Genomic DNA, 21,950 nt, shown 5'->3' with positions numbered 1-21,950 from the left:
AGGGGCCGGCGAGGGGGAGGAGCCTCCGGTTGCGGATGGCCCCGCCCCAGGGAGGTGCCAGAGAGGAGAGATGCTCTCCAACAGCACCCCAGTCCCAGGCAAGCCTGATAGACACAGTGAGTACTGGGCTGGCCAGGGCTGGCTACATAGAGAGATCTTGGCTCAACTCTCTTCATTCTGCCCCCCAAATACTCATTGTATTTATGTGACTAAAAGGAAGCAACCTGGACCCCACTTACTGAGCAGCTCAGTAGTTAGAAATACTGACCACTCTTCTAGAGGACCTGGGGTCCATTCCCCAGCACAGTCCTAGGGGGAATCTGTTGCCCTCTTCTGGCATCCATGGGTACTGCACAAATTTGTGGTACACAGACATACTTGCAAGCAAAACATCCATATGCATAAAATAAAACGAAAAATTAAAGAAAAAAAGCGATTGAGGGCTAGGAAAACAGGCATGTCAGACATGATGCCGTGTGTTTTGCATTTATTTTTTGAAACAGCATTTTCCCCGTGTAGCCCTGGCTGTCCTGAAACTTGCTCTGTAGACCAGGCTGGCTTTGAACTCACAGAGATCCCTCTGCCCCCCCAAGCGCTGGAATTAAAGGTGTGTGCCACCCAGCGATGTCATGTGTTTGTAACCCCAGTTCTGGGGGTGTGAAGAAAGGAAGGTCTTTTTTCTTCACACCCCCAGCTAACACATCCTACCTGGGCCTTCCAGGTCAAGGAAAGAACATTGGAGGTTGACCTTTGGCCTCCAAACATACATGACCATGCATATATGTACACACGCATGTGCGGAAGCTACCTATGTAGCCTGTTAGAAGGCTGGGAAAATAATCAGACACTGCCTACCCATAGTGCTCTGAGAGGCTGCTAAACAAGGGTCAACGTGTGTGCCTGAGAGGGTGGCTGGGACATTTACAGGATGTTTAGGAACAGAAAGCAAGTTTAAAGAGTTCCTCATTGTGTAATTACTTAGGAAAACACCGTGGTAAAACTTTCTGTTCCACACCCTAGGTACCCATCAGGCCCTGCAGATGCACATAGTGACGTTCACAGCTGGACAGTTTGAAATACAAAAGTGATAATAGTCCTCATATCTACCAACAGGAGAATGGGAAGTTTGGATTGGTTTGGATTGGTTTTCAAGACAAGGTTTTTCTGGGTAGCTTTAGCTGTCCTGGAACTGGACTTGTAGACCAAGCTGGCCTTAAACTCAGATCCACCTCTGCCTCCCCATGCTGGGATTAAAGACATTTGTCACCACCGCCTGGCAAGGCTTTTTTTCTTTTAAAAAAAATGTTATGGAATATTCATACTGTGGAATATCACACGACAGGGCAATGATAAACTATAGACACACTGGTGAATATTGGAAACCTAAGGAGTGAAAAAACCAAAAAACGATTTCAGCGCGGCGGGGGCATGCCTGTGGTCCCAGCACATGGCTAATGAAGTGGATGTAGTGGGGATAAAGCTATCTTCCACCAAATACCACATTTAAAGGCAGCCTGGACAACTGAGACTGTTTTTAAAAAAACAAAACCAAATGGAACAAAACACCGGTTTTTCTTCGGCTCTTTTTCCAGAAGCCCCGCCCCCAGCCCCACCCCTCCCCCACTCCTCACCCCCATCCAGACTGCCACTCCTCCCCCTGCCTGTAGATTAGGATGTAGCTCTCAGCTACTGCTCCAACACCATGCCACGATCCCCACCATGATGCTAATGGACTAAGTGTCTATAGTCACAACTATAACCCACGATTCAATGCCTTCTTTTATAAGAGTTGCCTTGGTTGTGGTGTCCCTTCACAGCAATAGGACACAAACTAGGACACAAACAAAAAAGTAAACCTACTTGGCATTGCCAAGGGCAGAAGATAGCCTAAGCCCGTATCACTGATTAAAGTTTTAAAAGCACCAGGGAAGCTGCACATTACAGCAATACTCACGTTGAGTTCAAGAGGCTTGTATCATTCATTTGCATTATAACTTACTAATATAATATAATATAGACACACCAGCCTATCACAAATTTAGAATATCACAATTTAAGAAGAAAAGTTCAGGGGCCGGGGAAGGTGGCTCAGCAGGTAAAAGTGCTTGCCACCAAGCCTTGACCTGAGTTTGATCCCTGGGACCCATATGGAGGAAGGGGAGAATTCACCCTTGGAAGTTGTCCTCTGACCTCCATGTGTGCACAATTGTCGTCGCTGCCTCCCACCAAACAAAGGAACAAACAAACAAATACAATGTAACAAAAAGAAAGATACAAAATAAGAAAGACTGAAAATGAGATTTTTTTGTTCATTTTATGATAACACATCTGTGAATGCCTGGTCTCTGAGACCACCACTGCCCCTAGAAGAGTAATGTGGTAGATTAGAAGGTTCACTGTGACTCAGGAGCCGGTGTTGGCTCAAACTTCGGGAGTCTGACCTCAAGGAGTTTATTTTAGGATAAGTGTGGAGGCACAGCGTTGTCATCTCAACTACGGGGGAAGCTAAGGCCGGAAATCTCAAGTTCTGGATTTATGCAACCCCCAAAATAAAAATAAAATGTGAGGTACAGTGGTCATGGGATATAATCCCAGCACTCAGGAAGGGCGAGGCAGGAGGAACAGGAATTTAGGGCCAGCCTAGGCTACACAGAGTTGGAGCTCAGGCTGGGCTCTATGAGACTCCATCTCAGAACAAGGTGGTTATTTCTGGAATGTTAAGATTTAGGCTGCTCTTTATTATTATTGTTGTTGTTGTTGTTATTGTTGTTATTATTATTGTTATTATTCCATTTTGAGATTTGTATTTTCCAAAAGTTTTAACATAATAATTATACAATCATTTTGTTTGGTTGGTTGACTGGTTGACTGGTTGGCTTAGGTTTGGCTTTTTCATTTAGCCCCGGCTGTCCTTGAACTAACTGGCTCTGTAAACAGGCTAGCCTCAAACTCACAGAGCTCCACCTGCCTCCGCCTCCATCTCCTGAGTCCTGGGGTTAAAGGCGTGCACCATCACGGCCTGGCTTGGTTTTGCTTTTGAGCCAGTCTTGCTATCTAGCTCTGGCTGTCCTAGAACTTACTATGGGGACTACCAGGCTGCGTCTCCCTCCTGAGAGAGCCAGGATTAAAGGTGGACACCAGGCTCGCCACAGCCCTTTATATTCTAAAATGTATGTTTTTCTGGACAAGGCGCCTCGAAGCTGTAATCTCAGCAATCAGGAGGCCGAGGCAGAAGAATCACTAACTGTGAGACCATCTTGGGAAAGAGAGTAAGGCCATTCTTAAAAAGGAGTGTGAAGCCGGGCGGTGGTGGCACACGCCTGTAATCCCAGCACTTTGGGAGGCAGAGGCAGGCGGATTTCTGAGTTCGAGGCCAGCCTGGTCTACAGAGTGAGTTCCAGGACAGCCAAGGATACACAGAGAAACCCTGTCTCAAAAAAATCAAAAATAAAAAAATAAAAAAGGAAGGGAAAAAAAGGAGTGGGGACTGGAGAGATGACTCAGTAGTTAACTAGTACTGCTGTTGTTACAAAGAACCTGGGGTAACTCACCAGCACTCATCACCCCAGCTCCAAGGACTTTCTGATCTCTCTTCTGCCTACGAGGGTACCAGCACACACCTGGTTTACAGACAAGCAAGCACACACACACATAAAGTAAAATTTATAATTAAAATATTTTGGTTTTAATTTTATATGTGTGGGTGTTTTGCCTGCATGTCTGTCAGTGCACCACTCGTGAGCCTTCTGCCCAGAGGGCAGAAGAGGGCATTGAACCCCCCCTGGAACTGGAGTTGTAGGCAGTTGTGAGCCACCGTGTAGAAATTGCACAAGGGTCCTCTGAAAAAGCAGCCGGTGGCCTTATAACTGATAAGACATACTCCTGATTTTTTTAATTAAAAAATACTTTTAGATTTTTTTGTTTGTTTGTTTGTTTGTTTTTTGGTTTTTTTGAGACAGGGTTTCTCTGTATAGCCCCGGCTGTCCTGGAACTCACTCTGTAGTCCAGGCTGGCCTCGAACTCAGAAATCCGTCTGCCTCTGCCTCCCAAGTGCTGGGATTACAGGCGTGCGCCACCATGCCCGGCTCAGATTTTTTTTTTAAGATCTCTTTTTTGTTTTGTTTTGTTTTTCTGAGACAGGGTTTCTCTGTATAGCCCTGGCTATCCTCGAACTCAGAAATCCGCCTGCCTCTGCCTCCCAGAGTGCTGGGATTACAGGCGTGCACCACCACTGCCCGGCTTACTTTTAGATTTTAAAGATTGTATTTACTTTTTGTGTGTGTATGAATGATTTACCGACTCATAGTTTTGCGCATTGTGCACATGCAGTGCCCTCAGATGTCAGAAGGGGGCGCTGGATGCCCTGACCCTGGCGTTCCAGATGGCTGTGAGCTGTCCTGTGAGTCCTATTCAGGAGCAGCCTGTGTACTGTGTACCTAACTGAAAAAGAGCGTTCGTGCTCTCTCTCTCTCTCTCTCTCTCTCTCTCTCTCTCTCTCTGTCTCTCTCTCTCTCTCTCTCTCTCTGTCTCTCTCTCCTCTCCTCTCCTCCTCCGCCCCCCCTCCTCTCCTCTCCTCTCCTCCGCCCCCCCCATATACACTTTTAAAAACCGAATTGCACATGCAGCTTTTGTGTTTACGTGTGCTCCTGAGTGAACACGCCAGGGGTTTACCTCTGCCGCTCTATACAAGCCTTCCTGTTAGGTGGGTAAGAAAGACACAGAAAGAAACTCCATCCAGTTCTGTTTGCTGGAAGCAGGGTTTCTCGCTAGGACCTGGGGCTGGCTGGTCACTCCAGGCCGGCCAGAGAGCTTCGGAGCCCAGCTGTCTCTGCCTCCTTCCTCTGTGGGAACAATGACCAAGGACCAGAACACCTAGATTTTTGTCGGGTTGTGAGGGCTAAATTCACACCCTCCTCTGGCTTGCCCAACACCGTACTTTATCGAGTGAACTATCTCCCCAACTTCGAGACACCCTTTCCCCCTCCTACTTTTTTCATAATCCACCCCCTTTGACTACAATTACTTTGTCTATAAGTGCACATAAAAGGTGTGGGACAGAATCCATAAGGGCCTGAGCCGACAGTTCCCTAGGGCTTGGTAGGAGGGGAGTGCCGCCATCGCTAACTTTATGAACTTCTAAGTTATTTGCCTTGTATTAATTTAGAGCCTTATGATTGCTTGCTTGGTTTGAAACAGTCTTACTATCGCAAGGGTTGCTGAGGATTCACTATGTGGCCAAGGATGACCTTGAACTTGTGATCCTCCTGCCTCCTTCCAAAGTGTACTTCACAAGCAATATACTGACATGCCAAATCTACTTCGGTAAGTTAAAAACACTTTCCCTCTTTGTTTGGCTTGATTTGGTTTGAGACATGCTTCCTCTGTATAGCCCTGGCTGTCCTGGAACTCACTCTGTAGACCAGGCTGGCCCTGAACTCAGAGATCAACCTGCCTCTGCCTCCCAAGTGCTGGGATCAAAAGTGTATACCACTACCACCCACAAATAAAACTTTTAAAAAATTGTTATTATTAAAACAAGTTTGACGAAGCTGTCTGTTCTTCCAGAGAACCTGGGTTAGATTCCCAGCTTACATATGGCGGCTCAGAACCATCTGTAATTCCAGTTCCAGGAGATCCAAAGCCCTCTTCTGGCTCCCGATGGCAGCAGGTACACACGTGGTACACAGATGTGGATGCAGGACAAATGCCCAATCACATAAGATTGATTAATTAATTTTAAAATTAGAGAGAAAAAAACGTGTGTGTGTGTATGTGTCTGTCTGTCTAGTTAAATTCCTGACTCCCCTTCCTTCCCACCCCTCACCCCCATCATGGGGAAGCAGGCAGCCCACTAGAGTGGACACAGGGCATAGGAACCATGCCCTCTAGTCCACCTCTAGTGTGTCCTGAGCCTCTCAGCCCATCTGCACCCCAGGCCTCCTGACCCTGCCTGCAGGACAGAAAGGAAACCACAGAGGGTGGGGCTGAGGAGGAGGAAGGGAGGGGCAGGTGAACAAGCTTATGAAATGGACAGCAGAGGGATCTCAGAGCAAGCACAGTGAGCGGTGGAGGCTGTGCCAGACAGGGAAGCTCTCCTGGGCCCCAGCTGGTCCCTCCCGACCCCAGGTCCTGCTGAGGACTCTGAGAAAGGCAAGGATGCTTAAGTCCCAGACCCAGACCAAAGCAGAGCCAGAGCCCCACTCAGGCCTGTTAGATCCCTGCACTACTTGTTTCAGAAGGGCTAGCTTCTCTTCCTGACTCCAAGAACAGTAATAGCCCCCTTTGTGGTACCAATAATGGGGGTGTGGGGCAGAGGCAGAGGCAGAGGCAGAGGCAGAGGCAGAGGGATCTCGAGTTTGAGGCCAACCCGGTCGGTCTACAGAGCCAGTTCCAGGACAGCCAGGACCACATGAAGAAACCCAGTCTAGAAAAATTAAGCCACCAACCAAAAGAAACAAGGGGGTGTGGGGCATGGGTAACAAAAGCACAGCCATCTGGCTGGTGGGGTGCTTGCCTCTGCATTACACTCTTTTCAAGCACCCCTCATTGAACCCCTAAAAGAACTGATGGCAGGGAGCCACTGGGAGCCCATTTCCTGGTGAAACCCTTGCTTGGAGAATGTGTGGGTGACAGGCTGCCGCCCTTTTAGCCTGTCTATTTAATACCCTCTGAGCTGTTAGGCACACAGCCCAGACACAACAGAGAACTCGTACACGGGGGTGGGGGGTGTTTAGACCAGACCTGCTCATCTCTGGAGAGGCTTCCTTCCTTCCTCCCCAGGGAGAGTGCTGGTGGGGCAGCCAAGCCCCCTCCCCGCACCCCTCCCCGTTTCCTGCACCTTACCAATTTTCCCCCACTGCTGGGGTTGGAACCTGGGTGTCAGTGGGGGCAGGGGAGGTATCTCGGGTGTGCCTGGCAAACTGTACACGAAGGTACAACTTCATCCTTCATTTAGCAAACCTCTCTGTGGCCTTATGATAATCCCAGAAAGGCTTTTCCTCCCCTAGTCTCTCAGCTCCCAAAGTATTTATCTATTTTTTTAATTAAAATTTTATTTTATATGTATTGGTATTTTGCCTGCACGTATGTTTATGTGAGAATGTCAGATCTTGGAGTTACAGATAGTTTTGAGCTGCCGGGATTGGAACCCCAGTCCTTTGAAAGAACAGTGTTCCTCACCGCTGAGCCATCTCTCCAGCCCCTCAGCTTCTGACATGGAACAAGAGTTCTGCTCCACAGACCGATCTGTGCTGAGCTCAGCTGAGGCCAGGCCGGGGACTCCAACTCCCAACCTCTACAGAAGAGACAGAGACTGAAGCAGGGCTCTGAGCCTGGTGCAGTGGTCATGAACTGGGAAGTACCTGGTCTCCATGGACAGGGGCTGGACAGGGGGTCCCAACTGTTCCCCGTAAGCATAGGGTTCCATTCCTTCCGGAATAGACCATAGAGACCCTCATACCCCAGCAGAGATCCCTGAGGAAGGACTCCTAAGACACCTGTGGCGGCAGGACCTGCTGCCCTTCCTTCCTTTCCGGGCTTAGATGGAAGTGGCCGAGACAAAGAAACGGAGGAGGGAGAGGAACACAGAGGTCAGAGTCTGTAAACCCCTGTGGCCCCCTCAGCACCTCGAGGCGATGCCTGTCTCCTACCTGCCCCCCACTCACCTTCCAGCAGGTACCAGGCCCACAGTGGCTAAGGAAGGGGCCCCTCGGTCTCATCGTGGGAGTCTTCAGTGGACCCTGTGCCAGCGACCAGACCTGTCAGTAGGCATCTTTGTAAGCCTGGAGGAAGTGGCTGACAGCTTCCCTGAGAAAAAGAATTTATTCAGGCCAGCCCAGCAGTAAACACCTCACCCAAAGGCAGGGCCTGGACAGAAGCATTTCTGTGTGCTGGGCCCAACCCTTGGGCCAGCATTTCCTTATGGCCTGAAAACAGGAAGACTGACTCTCAGAAAGGAATGGTCTAGATCCCATCAGGACCAGGGGCGTCTCTCCACCCTGGACACTCAGGGCGAGGGCACAGGTGCGGAGACTTCTAACGGGATTGAGAGCCCACTCTACATGAATGGAAAGTCCTAGGAAGAAGTCATGCCTCCAGAGTCGACCAGAAACTAAAAGCAGCATACCTTGGGCTAGCTGGAGCTTCAAACAGCCATTTCCTGACTATCTTTGCCAGAACATCCTGTAGCTAATAGATAAAAACCTTTAGCTAATAGACGAAATCCCTTGAAACCCATTAACGTAGCATCCTAAAGCTGTAACATCTCAGGCCTTATAGGAAAGCTCTCCCCATCTTGTTGTACTCCCTTTCTAACATACCCCCCTTTCTAACGTCCCCACCAATATATTTTAAACTTGCCTGGATTTAGGACTTTTTGTTCTGCAAAATTATATAACTTCATGAAACTGTTTCTGCACTGGAACACGGAATTTGGGGTAACATAAATTTCTGTTCCTGGGGGCTGGAGAGATGGCTCAGCAGTGAAGAGCACTGACTGCTCTTCCAGAGGTCCTGAGTTCAAATCCTAGCAACCACATGGTGGCTCACAACCATCCGTAATGGGATCTGATGCCCTCTTCTGGTGTGTCTGAAGATAGCTACAGTGTACTCACATACATAAAATAAATAAATCTTAAAAAAAAAAACAAAAAAAAAAACTGTTCCTGGGCCACTGTCACTCAAAATGGCACTAGAAGAAACTATTCCCATTAAGATGAGATTATTATTATTATTATTATTATTATTATTATTATTTTGTAGTGGTACCACCTATACCAGGGTGGGGCAGGATCACTCAGACAGAGAACCACCCCATTTAAATGGTGGTTTCTGGACACTGAGAACCAAGTGTGTTCTAAGCCCCAGGAGCACCCCAGCATCTCTGAACTCATACAATCTTTATTGCCTGGGAAAGTGGGGTCAGGCCTGCTGCCTCCGTCTCACTCACTACGCACTGATGCCCTCCTATTCCTACCCACAGCCCCTCAGCACCACCAGGCCTGGGGAAACAGTTTGGCTTCCAGCCTGGCTCACAGATTTCCCTCTCTGCTTCCCCTCCTACTTATGAGGCTTCCGGGCCACATGGCACTGGATAGGGACAAGGGCAGTGTTGTGGGCCAGGTGCCAGGTCTCTAGTAACTCCTGGGAAAACGGGTAGGAGGGAGAGTGGGCTAGGCCACCAGGACGGGTTCTGTCATTTGTGGGATCCGGTACAAAAAGAAACAGAGAGGTTCCTGGTTTAAAACCAAGACCTAAAATAAGGAATTTCAAGTTTGTGGCAGGAAAGATTCAGGGCTCTGGGGGATGCACAGGTCAAACCCAAAGGGTCCTGAACTCTGAAGCTGAGAGCGAAAGCCCAGGGCTCCATTCTTCAGTCTTCCAAAGGCAGGAGGAGGCAGAGCCTGGGGGGTGAGCTCTCAAGCCTGGCAGCATCCTAGCTCAGCCACCTCAGGAAAGCTAGCCTTGGCTACATCATCTATAATGGGCACCAGCTCCTTCCTCAGGGTGACATCACACCCTCCTTAACAGTAAAATGGTGGCTGCCGGGTGGTGGTGGCGCATGCTTTTAATCCCAGCACTTGGGAGGCAGAGGCAGGCGGATTTCTGAGTTCGAAGTCAGCCTGGTCTACAAAGTGAGTTTCAGGACAGCCAGGGCTACACAGAGAAACCCTGTCTCAAAAAAAGAAAAAAAAATGGTGGCTATGACTAGTACTGAAAAGCAAAATTCAGAGAGAGGGCTGGCCCTGAGACCACTCCTTCCCAGGCAGCACCCCACCCTGAGCTGCATCCTTCTGTTTTACAAAGGAATCAAGTCCCATACTTAAGAGACAGCCTGACTGGCAAAGACTTTGGAATCTGACTCATGGAGCAGGAAAGTGGCACGGGGTGGAATTTCTTTCTCACCCCAAGTCCTCCCAGGCCCTGCTCTGTGTCTGCTGAGTGAGGGCAGCACAGTCCTGTGGTCAGACCATAAGAAGGCCAGGCTTGTGGGATGCTGGGGCAGGAGACTGAAGGGCTGCTGTCCAGATGAAGCAGGAAGAACAGACTGCTGTGGGCCTAGAGAAGGGTTGGAGGGCTCAGTCTGCACTCCAGGGAACAGGTTACAGGCCTTGTCCTAAACCCCATCCGACATCCGTGACCACAGAGACACAGTGTCCAGAAAATCCACATTTACTGGCACACTCCTGAGACAGCCCTGGGAGGTTGATGCACAAAGACCCTTGCCCCCATCGAATCCCAAGTTCTCAGGGCCACCAGCCTGAGAAAGTGGCACCAAGTGGCTGGAGCTAGGTACAGGAAAGATCAAGACCGGTACAAAGCCATAATGCTGGTGAGGTGGGGTCATCGATGGCCCCAGGGCAAAGGCCACTTAGACAACCCGGAAGTGGGACAAACCCCAAGATGAAGATGTGGATTCTTCTGGAAGTAGGGGTGGTACACATGGCACCGTCTCTACTCCCCTTCAAGTCACAAGGCCTGAGATTCCTCAAAGAATACCCAGTGCTGGGTAATTGAGACCTCAGGTTCCACCTGGTGTCAGGTAGAAGGTCAAAGTCATAAATGTTTATATTGGAGCCGCGCTGGCCTGGAATGGGTCACAGGCCTGGCCGAGGTCTGGCGGTCACTGGCAACAGGAACTACTTGGTCCTCCAGGACGGGTGGGCGAACACAATGGGCCGCTTCTTGGCCCAGCGGGAGAACACAGCCTTCTCGGTAATGAAGCGATGGGCACTCCTCGGGGCCTGCTCGTGCAAACGGTACATCTGACACTCATCTAGACGGCCCTTCTCAAAGTAGTGGTAGGGCACAGAGCGGGGACTCTTCTCACTGTAGGGAGGGGACAGGGTCAGGTGGACTAGGCCTCAGCTGCTCCAGAGAAATAGCCACATCTGCACAGATGGCAGAGGACAGCGGGCAAGGAGCCCCCTGGCCAGGACTCAGAAACTGCTCCTCGAAAGCTGGGTGACCTTGGATTGGAAAGGCACCCCCACAACAGACCATCTGGAAACGGAGTCAAAGGATAAACTCAAGGTAGGAGCAGGAACAGTGCCTGCCTAACTCCCAAATCCAGGGCAGGCAGCTCCGCACGCCCACCTGCTGGGAAGTAGTTTGCAGGCTGGCTGTGATCATTTCTCTCAGACATCCAAGACACAGGTTCTGAAGGGAAAGGGTGAAAACCTGGGGCCCTTCCCAGACTCCTTAGTTATAGTAATACTGAAATATAAGAATTGTTATAATAGAATTCCATATCCATAGCTGAACTCCCAGAATTTAAGTAATATCACAACTAAATCTATCTGTAATGTTTCATTAAAATAGATAGAGGGTCCAGGGAGTGAGGACTCCATCGGGAGGGTCTAACCCAAGGCTCACTTTGCCAAATCTTTTGGCAACTTATTTTTTTTTTTTTTGGCAACTTATATTTTTTGCATTTATTCATTACTTTGTGTGTGTGTGTGTGTGTGTGTGTGTGTTTGTATGTATGTGTGTGAGTAGGTGGGTGGGTAAGAAGCTGTCACAATGTACACGGGGAGGTCAAAAGACATTTTAGTTACTCTTTCCGCCATGTGGGTCCTGGGTTGTTTTGTTTTGTTTTATGGGGACAAGGTTTCTCAGTATAGCCCTGTCCTGAAACTCCAGCTGCAGACCAGACTGGCCTTGAACTCAGAGATCTGCCTGCCTCTGCCTCCTGAGTGCTGGTTGTATGCACAACCTCCTGGTTCTTAACTATAAACTCTGTATTAGACAATGTCAGGTAGCAATGGCTCCCAGTTAGATACACTCTGCTCCACTGACCTGAGAGATGTACAAGCCTTTGTTTTGGTTTGAGTTTTTTAGAGAGGCTCTCAAAAGGTGTGGGGTGGGTAGCCTTGAACCTGATGTGGAGCCAAGGTTAGCTCTGATCCTGACTCCCCTGTCTCCACCTCCTTAGTGGGACTACTATGCCCAGCTAAGGGTTGCGCTGCTTCCCAAAGGCCTGTCTTTGGGGGTGTCTGTGCCTGAGTCACCCCTTATAAAGCCCTCATGCCTCCCTCTCCTTCCCTGCCCCCTACCCCCAGCCTGGGCGCCAGTCTAACCTGCAGTAACTATCACTGACCATCCCGTAGACCACGATCTCCTCGCACAGCTCCAGGGCCAGAATCATGGTGAACCAACCGGTGCTGAGGAAGGAGCCTGATTGTCTCCTGAGGAGGATGAGACACCGTCAGTGGCCCCACCAACACCCCCTACCCCACTTGACAACTAGAAAGAAGTCCTGGGGAGAATGGGCAGTGGGGGAGAGGCAGCCTGCCGCCAGCAGTGGGTCAGAGGTGGACACGAACCCAGGCCTGTTCAGTCTGGCTGCCTGAGGTGAGGATGGCTGAGGGTTCTAGACCTGGGGAGCCCACAGGTGCAGGGGACGCAGAGCGTACAACCCAGGGCTCTGTCTTCTATTTTAGCCTTGCCTCTCCCGTCTCTTGAGACTCTCAGCCCTAGAGACCCAGCTGTGAAATGTGGAGATTTGAAGGTGGTTTTGGAGAGGGAACCCTGTCAGCCTTGCCCACTCCACCCCACTCCCAGTCCACCTGCGTAAAGGTGCTGTGACAGCCCCCGGCCTCAGCTCTCTTGAGGTGGCAGCTCTGGGTAGAAGGTCACCCCCTCTGCCTTTCCTGAGGGTACAGCTGGCTCAACCATTCAAGCTGACCACAGCCAGCACCTGCCCCAGCTGGACCTAAAACACTCTGGGGGGGCACGGGGGGGGAGGGGGGAGACACATAAACAGTGTAACGCCAGATGGTGTCAGCAGCCAAAAAGACTGGGAAAGGCACGAGATGCAGATCTCGCCAGGGCGGGCCACTCCTGTGGGGGGGATGGTCTGGGAGGGCTTCCTGGAGGAAGTGATAGTATGTCCAGACCAGAGTGGCCAGAGGAGCCGATCATGGGAACTTTTGGAAGAATGTTCTAGACAGAAGAAAAATAGCCTGTGCAAGTGGCTGCAGCTGGGGACACATCTGAACATCTGAGGATGGGGGACAGGGCACAGGTATGTCAGTGAGGTGCCTCTAGACGTCCTGAGGGATTAAAGAGGGTGCTCTGCTCAGAGCCTTAGAACTCACGAACAATTGTTTCTTCGCTTTGTTTTGTTTTTCTTCTTCTCGTTTTTTGAGACAGGCCCATGTAGCCTGGGCTTAACTGAACTGACACCCTAAACAGCTCAAGAGAGCCTTCAACTCCTAACCATCCTGCTTCTACCTCTGGAGTGCTGGGATGACAGAGCTGTGCAAGGCCTGTTCATCCAGTGCTGGGGATGGAGCCCAGGGCCTCCTGCGCGCTAGGCAACCATTCTGTGAACAGAGCCCCATCTCCAGCCTGAAGTAACTCTTACCTCAGTTATGGACTTCAGAGACCAGCTCAGACCTTAAAGCACTTCCTAGTAAAGAGGCTTTTAGAGAAGGTAAGCTCCAGATGCCAGGGGTCCCCTGCTCACCGGTTCTTGCCGGTCTCATCTTGAAAGATCTGGTCACAGTAGGCCATCATGCGCTCAGTGAAGGTGTATACTTGCAGGCCCGGGTACATCCTGGTGAGCTGCAGCAGTGTGCGGTAGGTGCGGCCGCCCAGCATCCGGTCCATGTGCCTGCCCTGGCCCCACACCACGTACAGCGTGTCCCGGGCGTGCTGGAAATAGTGCGAGTAGTTGCGCAGGAGCAATGGCACACTTGTGTGCGAGATCACTCGCAGAGTGCTGCGCTGGCCCACGTCTTCCTCAAAGCCCACAGTGGGCGCCTGATTCATGCGCAGCACGCACTCTGCACCGTCGATCTGGGCACCCAGGCCCGAACCCAGCATCTGGCCGGAGCTGGACACCACCGCACAGCTGTGGCACGGTTCTCGGATCAGTGGCTACAGAGAGGGAAGCAGGAAGACATCAGGAACCCTCCACACAAGCTGCTATCACCTGACCACCCCCTCACCTCCGTCATGCCCACTAATCTGTCTGACAGTCAGATCAGTTCCAAGGACTAAGATGATCTATGGTTTTTTGTTTTGTTTTACTTTCTTTAATTTGGGTATGCGTGTGTGTGTGTGTGTGTGTGTGTGTGTGTGCTCCCACGTTTGCGCGCAGGTGTGGATGCACTTAAAAGCGTACATGGGGCGGGGTCACGTGCCGGAGGTTGACTGTAGGTGCCTTTCTCAATCACTATTTACTTGAGACAGAGTCTCTCACTGAACCAGGATTTTGCTAAATCTGCTAAACTGGTTGGCGAGGCACCCCAGCCTCACTGTGTCAGCCTCCCAGCATGGGATTACAGGTGCATGCTGGGTACCTGGTGCATGCTGGGTACCTGGCTCTTACAAGGATGCTCAAGACTGGACCCAGGTCCTCACGCTTCCTGGACCAGTGTGACCGACTGAACGCTCTCCCCAGGCCCCAGGTTGTTTTGGTGTTTGTTTTTGGGGGGCACATGCCATAGAGCCCATGTGAAAGTCAAGGACAGCTTACGTGAGTTGGTCCCCTCCTCCATGTGGGTTCCAAGGGGAGAACTCGGGTCACTGGATTTTGTCACAAGTGCCTTCACCCGTTAGGACACCTGGCTGGCCCTGGTTTTCATTTGCAATATAGTCTCACTTTCTTCCTTTGGCATGCCTTGGACTTGTGGCATTTCTTCTGTTTCAACTTCCCAAATGCTGGGTCTGTAGGTGGCAGCTGCCATGTTTGGCCACCTGGCAAACCAGACCCAGGAAAACCACCTTCCCAAGCTTTCTTATCAGCCATATCCAGCACCGTTGCCGTCCTAAGCCCTAAAATGTCCCTACCTTGTTGGGACCTTATTAAAGTTACAGGATCAAATATTTATAAAGCCTTTAGAATGGTCTCTGGCACTGACTGCATGTTCATGTATTTGCTAAGTAAACAGGAACCGCAAGCTTTTCAGAATCACCTAGGCCCCTTCCTGCCCTGCCCGAGCCCAACCCATACTGCACCGGGTCTTCAGTAAGAGGGGTCTTCCATGTCCAGCCCATGCCAGTTTTGGTAGTCTGGTTCCCAGCCCGAATCCTGGCTCCATCCCTTGGCCCAAGGAGGGGTGTCACCCATTGTCTGGGAAGTGGGTGTGAAAACACCTGCTTTAACCCTCTTGTGAGAATGCAATAGAAAGGGTACAAGGAAATAAGGAGCTGGAGGTGCCACAGGATGGGCTTGGGCACGGGCTGCCCATGTCAGGAGGCTAGACCACAGTGGAACAGAAAAATTCCCTCTCCAAGCTTCAAGCTTCTCCTAGCACATCTATAAGCCAGAGAGAGCTGCAAAGGGGACAGGAGAGGACTTCTGGACGGGACAGAAAGAGTTCTGTGTCACCATGGTTACGGCTATCCTACTCTCCACGTCTGTCGAAGCTCACTGGCTGGGTGTGGAGCCATAAGCTTTTAGTTCCAGCACTTGGGAGGCAGAGGCACGTAGATGGCGGTGAGTTTCAGGACAGCCAAGGCTACATACAAAGCATGTTCCCTGCCAGCTAGGGCTATATAGTGAGAGCCTGAACTGTTTCCTTGTAACTGGTGAATTGTTATAATCTGTCAACGCGTACAGGTCCAGGCTGTGTGGACACAGATCCAGGAGGAAGCCCAAGGTCGAGGTGTAGTTGTTGACCATGTGCCGCCATGTATCTTGACAGGTCTCTCACCATACACCAAGGTCCCCGCTTTGGCTAGTCTGGCTAGCTAGTTTACCCCCAAGGATCCCATCTCTGCCTCCCCAGAAGGGATTACAGCAAGTTACCAGGCCAACCTGGCTTTTTGTGGGTTAAGCTTGCATGGCACATACTTTATGACGGATCTGTTCCTCAGACCAGTCCTGCTTTTTTTGAGACAAGGTCTTGTGTGCAGAGACTGTCCTGGGACTTAGGTGCTTGAACTACAGACGTGAACTGCCACCCAGACCACAGGCCTATTAAGGGCCCCGTCTCCTATTTGTTATACCAACCAAAAGGCAGACACCAGGCAGGCTGAATGCACACACTAGGAAAGGATTGATTGCCAAAGCTCCCATGAAAGCGCTGGGCCCTCACCTGGAGGAACTCAAGTTTATAGAGCCATGTAAAAGATTTGTTCCACTCAATAAAAGAAAAGACATTGTGAATTCTCAGGTCCTTTTTTTTTTTTTTGGATAAGATGTTGATTTAAGAACTCATAAATCCATTTTCCGTACTACAATATTAAAAAAAAAACAACAGTGGGGCAAGCCTGTAATCCCAGGACTTGGGCATTTGGCAGGATAATCAGTTCAAAGTCATCTGCCACATGGCAGATTCTACGCCAGCCAGGGCTGTGAGACCCTCTCCTGGAAAAGCAGAAAACAAAGAAAAAACAAAAATATGTCCTTGTTGTATCCTGGCAATGGCAGGCTGTCATCTCTCTAGGGACAATCGGCCCCATCAAGGGTCGTCAGACCGGCCCTCACAAGGCCAATTGCTCTCCCTCATTACAAGAGAGGTAAAGGTGTAAGCGTTGACATTCAAAATCTGGATTTCCCACTTAAGAAAAAACGAGTGGAGGCAGGGAGAGGACTCAGGGGACGTGAGGGAGACGGAGGGAGAGAGGGAGAAGGGTGGGTGAATGAGTTGGACACTGTGGCATGAGCCTGCAATCCCAACACCGAGAAGGCAGCAGATACAGGTAGATCCCCATGGGCCACTGGCCAGTCTAGCCACTTAATTCCAGGCAGTGAGAGAACCAGTCTCAAACAAACAGTCAATGTGGACAATGCCTGATAAACAAAACCAAGACTGAACCTCCACACATCCAGTACACACACACACACACACATACACAAAAGAAAACGAGAAGCTACGTAGAACCTATACAGGCTCCAGCGTCTAAAAGAACTCTGGCCATTCTAAGGCAGGCAGGCTGGATGTGTTCACTCAGGACACCCTGCCTGCCACTGTCCCCCCTGGCCATTCCTGGGGAGTAGAGAGCTCACACTGCCGGGAGCTTTGTTGCCTTCCTTTTGGTTTGGTGTTGACCCTGTTGACCCTGGAGATTGGACCTAGCACATGACCTTGCCAATGCTGACCGAGCTGCAGCCCCAGCCCAGCCCAGCCCAGCCCAGCCCAGCCCGGTGTTTTCATTTCTCCATCAAATCCTCACACTGCAGCTGGGCACTGGGCACCATGTGCTGTCTGCCAGTCACCCTTTGAATCCTTGGCACAGCCCAAGGAAGGCAGGGATGGGGACATGACAGGTCTCCAGCCACCCAGGGCTCCAGGGCATGGCCCTAGGGCCACCAAGCCAAGGTTCAAAATTGTAGTGTCAATAAACTATACAGGATAGCTTTAGGGAGCCGGTAACTGGGAACCGTGAAACGGGGCGGGGGGGGGGGGGGCACTCTGCTACCAGTGTCAAGGTTATGAATGTCCCTGCGCCACACCAGATGGAGCAAATACGGAGAGGCAGACACCCTGGATGGAAGTCATAGCTGTTTTGTCACTTGGATCCCGGTGTCCTGTCTCGTCTCCTGGGACCATACATAACCAGGACCTACGCTGACTGTCTATCTTCAGTTGCCATGCCAAGACAGACTCACTGCAGAAGCTAAGCCATGTTTGTTGAGCATATGATATGGAGACACAGAAGTCTGAAGACTTCTTGTCTTCCTAGGTTATCTCCAGTGGGCAGCCCCCTCCCCCCCTTTTTCCTTCCCAGCATGTCATTGGGGGTACCCAGGCAGTATCTGCTTGGTGCTGATCCTGTTTCCTCCTTAGACCTTGAGTGCTTGCAGAGCTCAGATAACTGACAGATGTCACACAGCTAGTGAGCAGTGTAAGCTCAGCTCGGACTCCAGGCTGGCTTGCCACTAGCCCAGTTCTCACTGTGTCCTAGAGCTGGGGACCTGCTGGCTCCCTCAGCATTACCTGGCTGACTCACCTTCCCGTCTGGCACACTGCTGTAGCCAATGAAGTGCAGGGGCCCTGGCACAGTGGATCTGGGGGCCGCAGGGAGGTGGCGGTCCAGGCAGGTTGCCAGGCAGAGGGGCAGGCAGGCCCAGCAGCACAGGAAGACATAGAAGGCAGAGAGTGTCAAGGTGAACAGTATGAGGAGCAGAAGGCGGCCCTGGAGGAGAGACAGTGGTCACGTGCCTGTGGGGTACTTGCGGATAACACCCAGGCTCCCCATGTAGAACCTCTGCAGTTCCACTGGAGAGACCTTCTTCAGGGATACCTAGCTCTTGACCCTTGAATCTAGAGACAAGTCCCCCCCAGGCCACTGCTTCCTTCATCGCCCCACCCCCAACTGACCCAGTGTGTCCCCTGGGCCAGCTGGGCAGTCCAGGAGGTGGAAGGGGACTTGAGGAAAGCATCACTTAAGAAATGCTTTCAGGAGCTGGAGAGATGGCTCAGAGGTTAACAACACTGACTGCTCTTTCAAAGGTCCTGAGTTCAATTCCCAGCAACCACATGGTGGCTCACAACCATCTGTAATGTGATCCGATGCCCTCTTCTGGTGTGTCTGAGGAGAGTGACAGTGTACTCATTTACATAAAATAAATAAATAAATCTTTTTTTAAAATGCCTTTAAGGACTGGCTTGGTGCTAGTGGTAAGTTTTCTTTTCTTTTCTTTTCTTTTCTTTTCTTTTTGGTTTGTTCAAGACAGGGCTTCTCTGTATACCCCTGGTTGTCCTGGAACTCACTCTGTAGACCAGGCTGGCCTCAAATTAAGAAATTCACCTGCCTCTGCCTCCCAAGTGCTAGGATTAAAGGTGTGCGCCACCAATGCCCAGCAAGTGATGAGTTTTCTGTGCTTGCCAGGTTTCAAGAGCCCAGATAGGGTGCCTCACAACCACCCACTATTTAGATAGGTAGAGAAAATAGATTAGATATCTCTAATAATAATCTAATAATCTAAATATCTAATCTAATAATAAACATGGTAGCTCATCCCTTGCCTGAGGCAGAACTGTTAAAAGTTTGAGGCCAACCTGGGCTACATGGTGAGTTCCAGGCTAGCCTGGACTATAGACCCAGACTCTGTTTCAAAAACTGAAACAAACAAACAAACAAACAAACAAACAAAATGCTTCCAAAAGTTGGGATGCTTCCAATAGTCTGCTCAGCCACTCCCACTTCTAGAAGAAATACACCAAAAGCTACTAGAAGAAGCCTTCTGGGTCGGTCACCTGGGGGTGACCTCCTGCACACCCACTGGAAGCACCCAGCGAGGTGTCTGCGGCTGTGTGCTGGGCCATCCGTCTCAATACCTGTGACTCTCAGAACTCCTGTTTTCTAGGCCCAGGGCCATGCCAGAGGAAACACTAGGAGCTGGCCAGTGTACCCAGAAAGCCAGAGGTGCAGAACAGCCCCCTCTGGGCTGACACATCCTGCCAGGGGCCCACCCTTCCTTGTCTGTCCATAATAAGCCACATCAGTTTCTAAAAATAGGTCTTCTCTGTGTGGCCAGCTGTCCAGGAGATGGACGGGGTTCACAGCTCCTAAGGCCTCCAGCTCTACACAACTGGTCCGCTGTCCACAAGGGACCAAAGACCTTGACTGGGGCAGTGGTAATTAATCTCCCTGTCCCAGCATTCAGGGGCTCACCAGTAAAGACAGTAAAGACAAGAGCAGCTGGCCCGCGCCTTCACATCCTGTCTCACACACACTGGGTGACACCGGGCTACTTCCATTTCTAGGTGAGAACAAACTGAAACCAAAAGGGGAAGACACCGGCCTGGGGTTACACAGCCTCAGGAGCAGAGGGGAGGCGCGGGAGCAGACAATAGGGTGGGCTGTGGGAGGGACTCCATGCTGGGCATGTGTTTAGCATGTGTTTAGCATGTGCATGGCTCCTAGCTTAACCCACACACACACCAAAAAGGGTTGGGGGAGTCACTGTAACTCCGGGTGTGGTAAGTGGCTGTAAAGCTCTGCCCAGGTTACCCCCAAATCCCTAGGCAACTTTCTTCCCTGTCACTTACCGGGGTCTTCATGCTGTCTCTGCCCTCAGCAGTCTGGAGGCTGCTGTCTCCAGAGCTTGGGATGAGAAAGGTTGGAAGCTGGTTCCAGGATATGAGGGAAACTGAGGCAAGGGAAGAGACAAATCCAGGTCAAGGAAAATGGGCCCAGGAACCAAAAAGTCTCCAAGCATGTGACAACGTGCCCCATCCTAAAGGCCGTGGGTTCAGAGACCTTGCCAAACCAATCCCCATTGTGCAGATGGGAAAGGAGAGGCTAACTAGGTAAGAGGAGGCGCTCTCGGCTCAAGGTCATCCATTCGGTCGGAGGCAGGCAAAGAAAGCCAGGAGCCAGAAGAACATCGTCCCCATCCATCCCAACACACTACGGGGTGATGGAGAGGCCTGGGGCGGGCAGGATGTGGGGTTTCCACCCTGCTAGCTTCCACCGTCCCCTCCCCACGCTGGGCGCTAACCGAACGAGTAGGTTGGAGCGCGCCGGGAGCTCAGGATGCGCTGCTCGGAGCTCCATGTCCAGTGGGCCGGGCCAGAGGGGCTGGAACCGGGCCCCAGGGGCTGGAACCGGGCCGGGTTGGAGGCGGTGCTGCGGCCGCAGCTTCTGAAGCCTGGAAGCTGGAGCAGAGCAGCCCGGGGCGTGGGAGGGGCCTCCGGGAGGGGCGGAGGCTTTGCGCTCAGGGGGCGGGGCCTGCGCCGCGCTGGCGGGGCCGTGCGTGGCCGCCTGAGACCTCCGGGCTAGGGGCGAGGTCTCGACGTCGAGGGCGGGGCCTGTCTAGTTGGGCTTCCCACTCTAGTCCTTGTGTGGTTGGAAGGAGGACTGCCAGACATCTCTAGAAGATCTGAGCCACCCGTGTAATGGCTACTTGAGGTTCTCCGTTTCTGAAATTGCCCGGGAAGTGACAGGGGACAGGAAATGAAGCAAGGGCTTTCCATTAAGCGGCCGTGGGTTTCAGGCTGGTCGGGTTGTCAGCTCAAGTGAAGTGCAAGATGTGAGCTTGCGTATGAATTTCAGATAGGCAATGAAGAAAGATGTTTTTGAGGCAGGACCCTGCATATTTCAGGCAGGCTTCAAACTCACCTAGATCAGCTGCCTCTGCCAGAGGATTGGGAGCTGGGATTAATGGCACAAGTTGTTTTGTTGTTGGTTTGGTTCGGCATTGGTTTTTCAAGACAGGGTTTCTCTGTGTAGCCCTGGCTGCCCTGGAACTTTCTCTGTAGACCAGGCTGGCCTTGAACTCACAGAGAACAGCCTGCCTCTCCTCCCAAGTACTGGAACTTAAGATGTATGCCACCACTACCTAGCAGGCTGTTTTTAATACAGCCATTTTGTATTGATTATGCCAATGCAGCCTATGCCTGAAGTAGGTCCCCTCCCCTCTTCTTTGTTAAGTGGAAAAAATAGCCCTGGCCCAGTGAGAAAGGGCAGAGGCAGCTCAGGGCACCACCAGAAAATTATACTTCTGCTTGGTTCTTCTGGTATTCCCACTGCCGGGCGATCCTCTGATGATTCAAATGGAATTCCTCCCCTGAAATGGAATCCCCTTCTGACCTATCACATCAAGCCCATTCCCACACCCGACGTTATTATTTCAGACAGAATCTTCCCATGTAGCTGTCCCTGTTTGCTTTCTGTTCCTGTGACAGACACTACGAGTGAATGCAACGCGAGGGAAAGGTTTTATTTCAGCTTACAACTCCCACTTCACAGTCCATCACTAAGGGAAGTCAGGGCAGGGCCTAGAGACTGGAGCAGAGGCCAGGGAGGAGGCGGCCATGGGGGGGGGGGTGCTTACAAGTTTGTTTCTCACATTCAACTATCTTTCTCATCACCACCTAGATCACCTGCCCCGGGTGGCACTGTCCACAGCAGGCTGTGCTCTTCCACATCATTAATAGAAAAGAAGACTCCAAAGATGCCGGGTGGTGGTGGCACACACCTTTAATCCTAGCAGAGGAGGCAGAGGCAGGTGGATTTCTGAGTGCGAGGCCAGCCTGGTCTACAGAGTG

At 51.2% G+C, this 21,950-nt stretch overlaps 1 protein-coding gene across 1 annotated transcript; it reads right to left on the bottom strand.

The window, feature by feature from the left end:
* Positions 1 to 10,154: 10,154 nt before the first annotated feature.
* Positions 10,155 to 21,656, bottom strand: St6galnac4 (ST6 N-acetylgalactosaminide alpha-2,6-sialyltransferase 4). The gene is made up of 7 exons (XM_052181011.1): positions 21,636 to 21,656; positions 20,402 to 20,678; positions 19,950 to 20,050; positions 17,905 to 18,090; positions 13,469 to 13,881; positions 12,078 to 12,185; positions 10,155 to 10,827 (listed from the first exon to the last, which is right to left on the bottom strand). Exons 1-7 carry the CDS (start codon positions 21,654 to 21,656, stop codon positions 10,638 to 10,640), a joined length of 1,296 nt encoding a protein of 431 aa, XP_052036971.1. The 3' UTR covers positions 10,155 to 10,637.
* Positions 21,657 to 21,950: the final 294 nt, after the last annotated feature.

This window comes from Apodemus sylvaticus, chromosome 5 (assembly GCF_947179515.1).
Source record: "Apodemus sylvaticus chromosome 5, mApoSyl1.1, whole genome shotgun sequence".
Taxonomy (NCBI): domain Eukaryota; kingdom Metazoa; phylum Chordata; class Mammalia; order Rodentia; family Muridae; genus Apodemus; species Apodemus sylvaticus.
Note: the sequence above shows the minus strand (reverse complement) of the source record. Positions and strands in the feature narration are given on the sequence as shown.

Excerpts from the sequence above, each read along its gene's own strand:
- St6galnac4 (XM_052181011.1), bottom strand. The coding sequence starts at position 21,656 with ATGGACTGTGAAGTGGGAGTT. Across the intron at positions 20,679-21,635 it reads TGGACTGTGAAGTGGGAGTT|CCCGGAGGTCTCAGGCGGCC; the intron begins GTAAGCTGAAAT and ends CCTCGCCCCTAG. Across the intron at positions 12,186-13,468 it reads GATGAGACCGGCAAGAACCG|GAGACAATCAGGCTCCTTCC; the intron begins GTGAGCAGGGGA and ends CATCCTCCTCAG.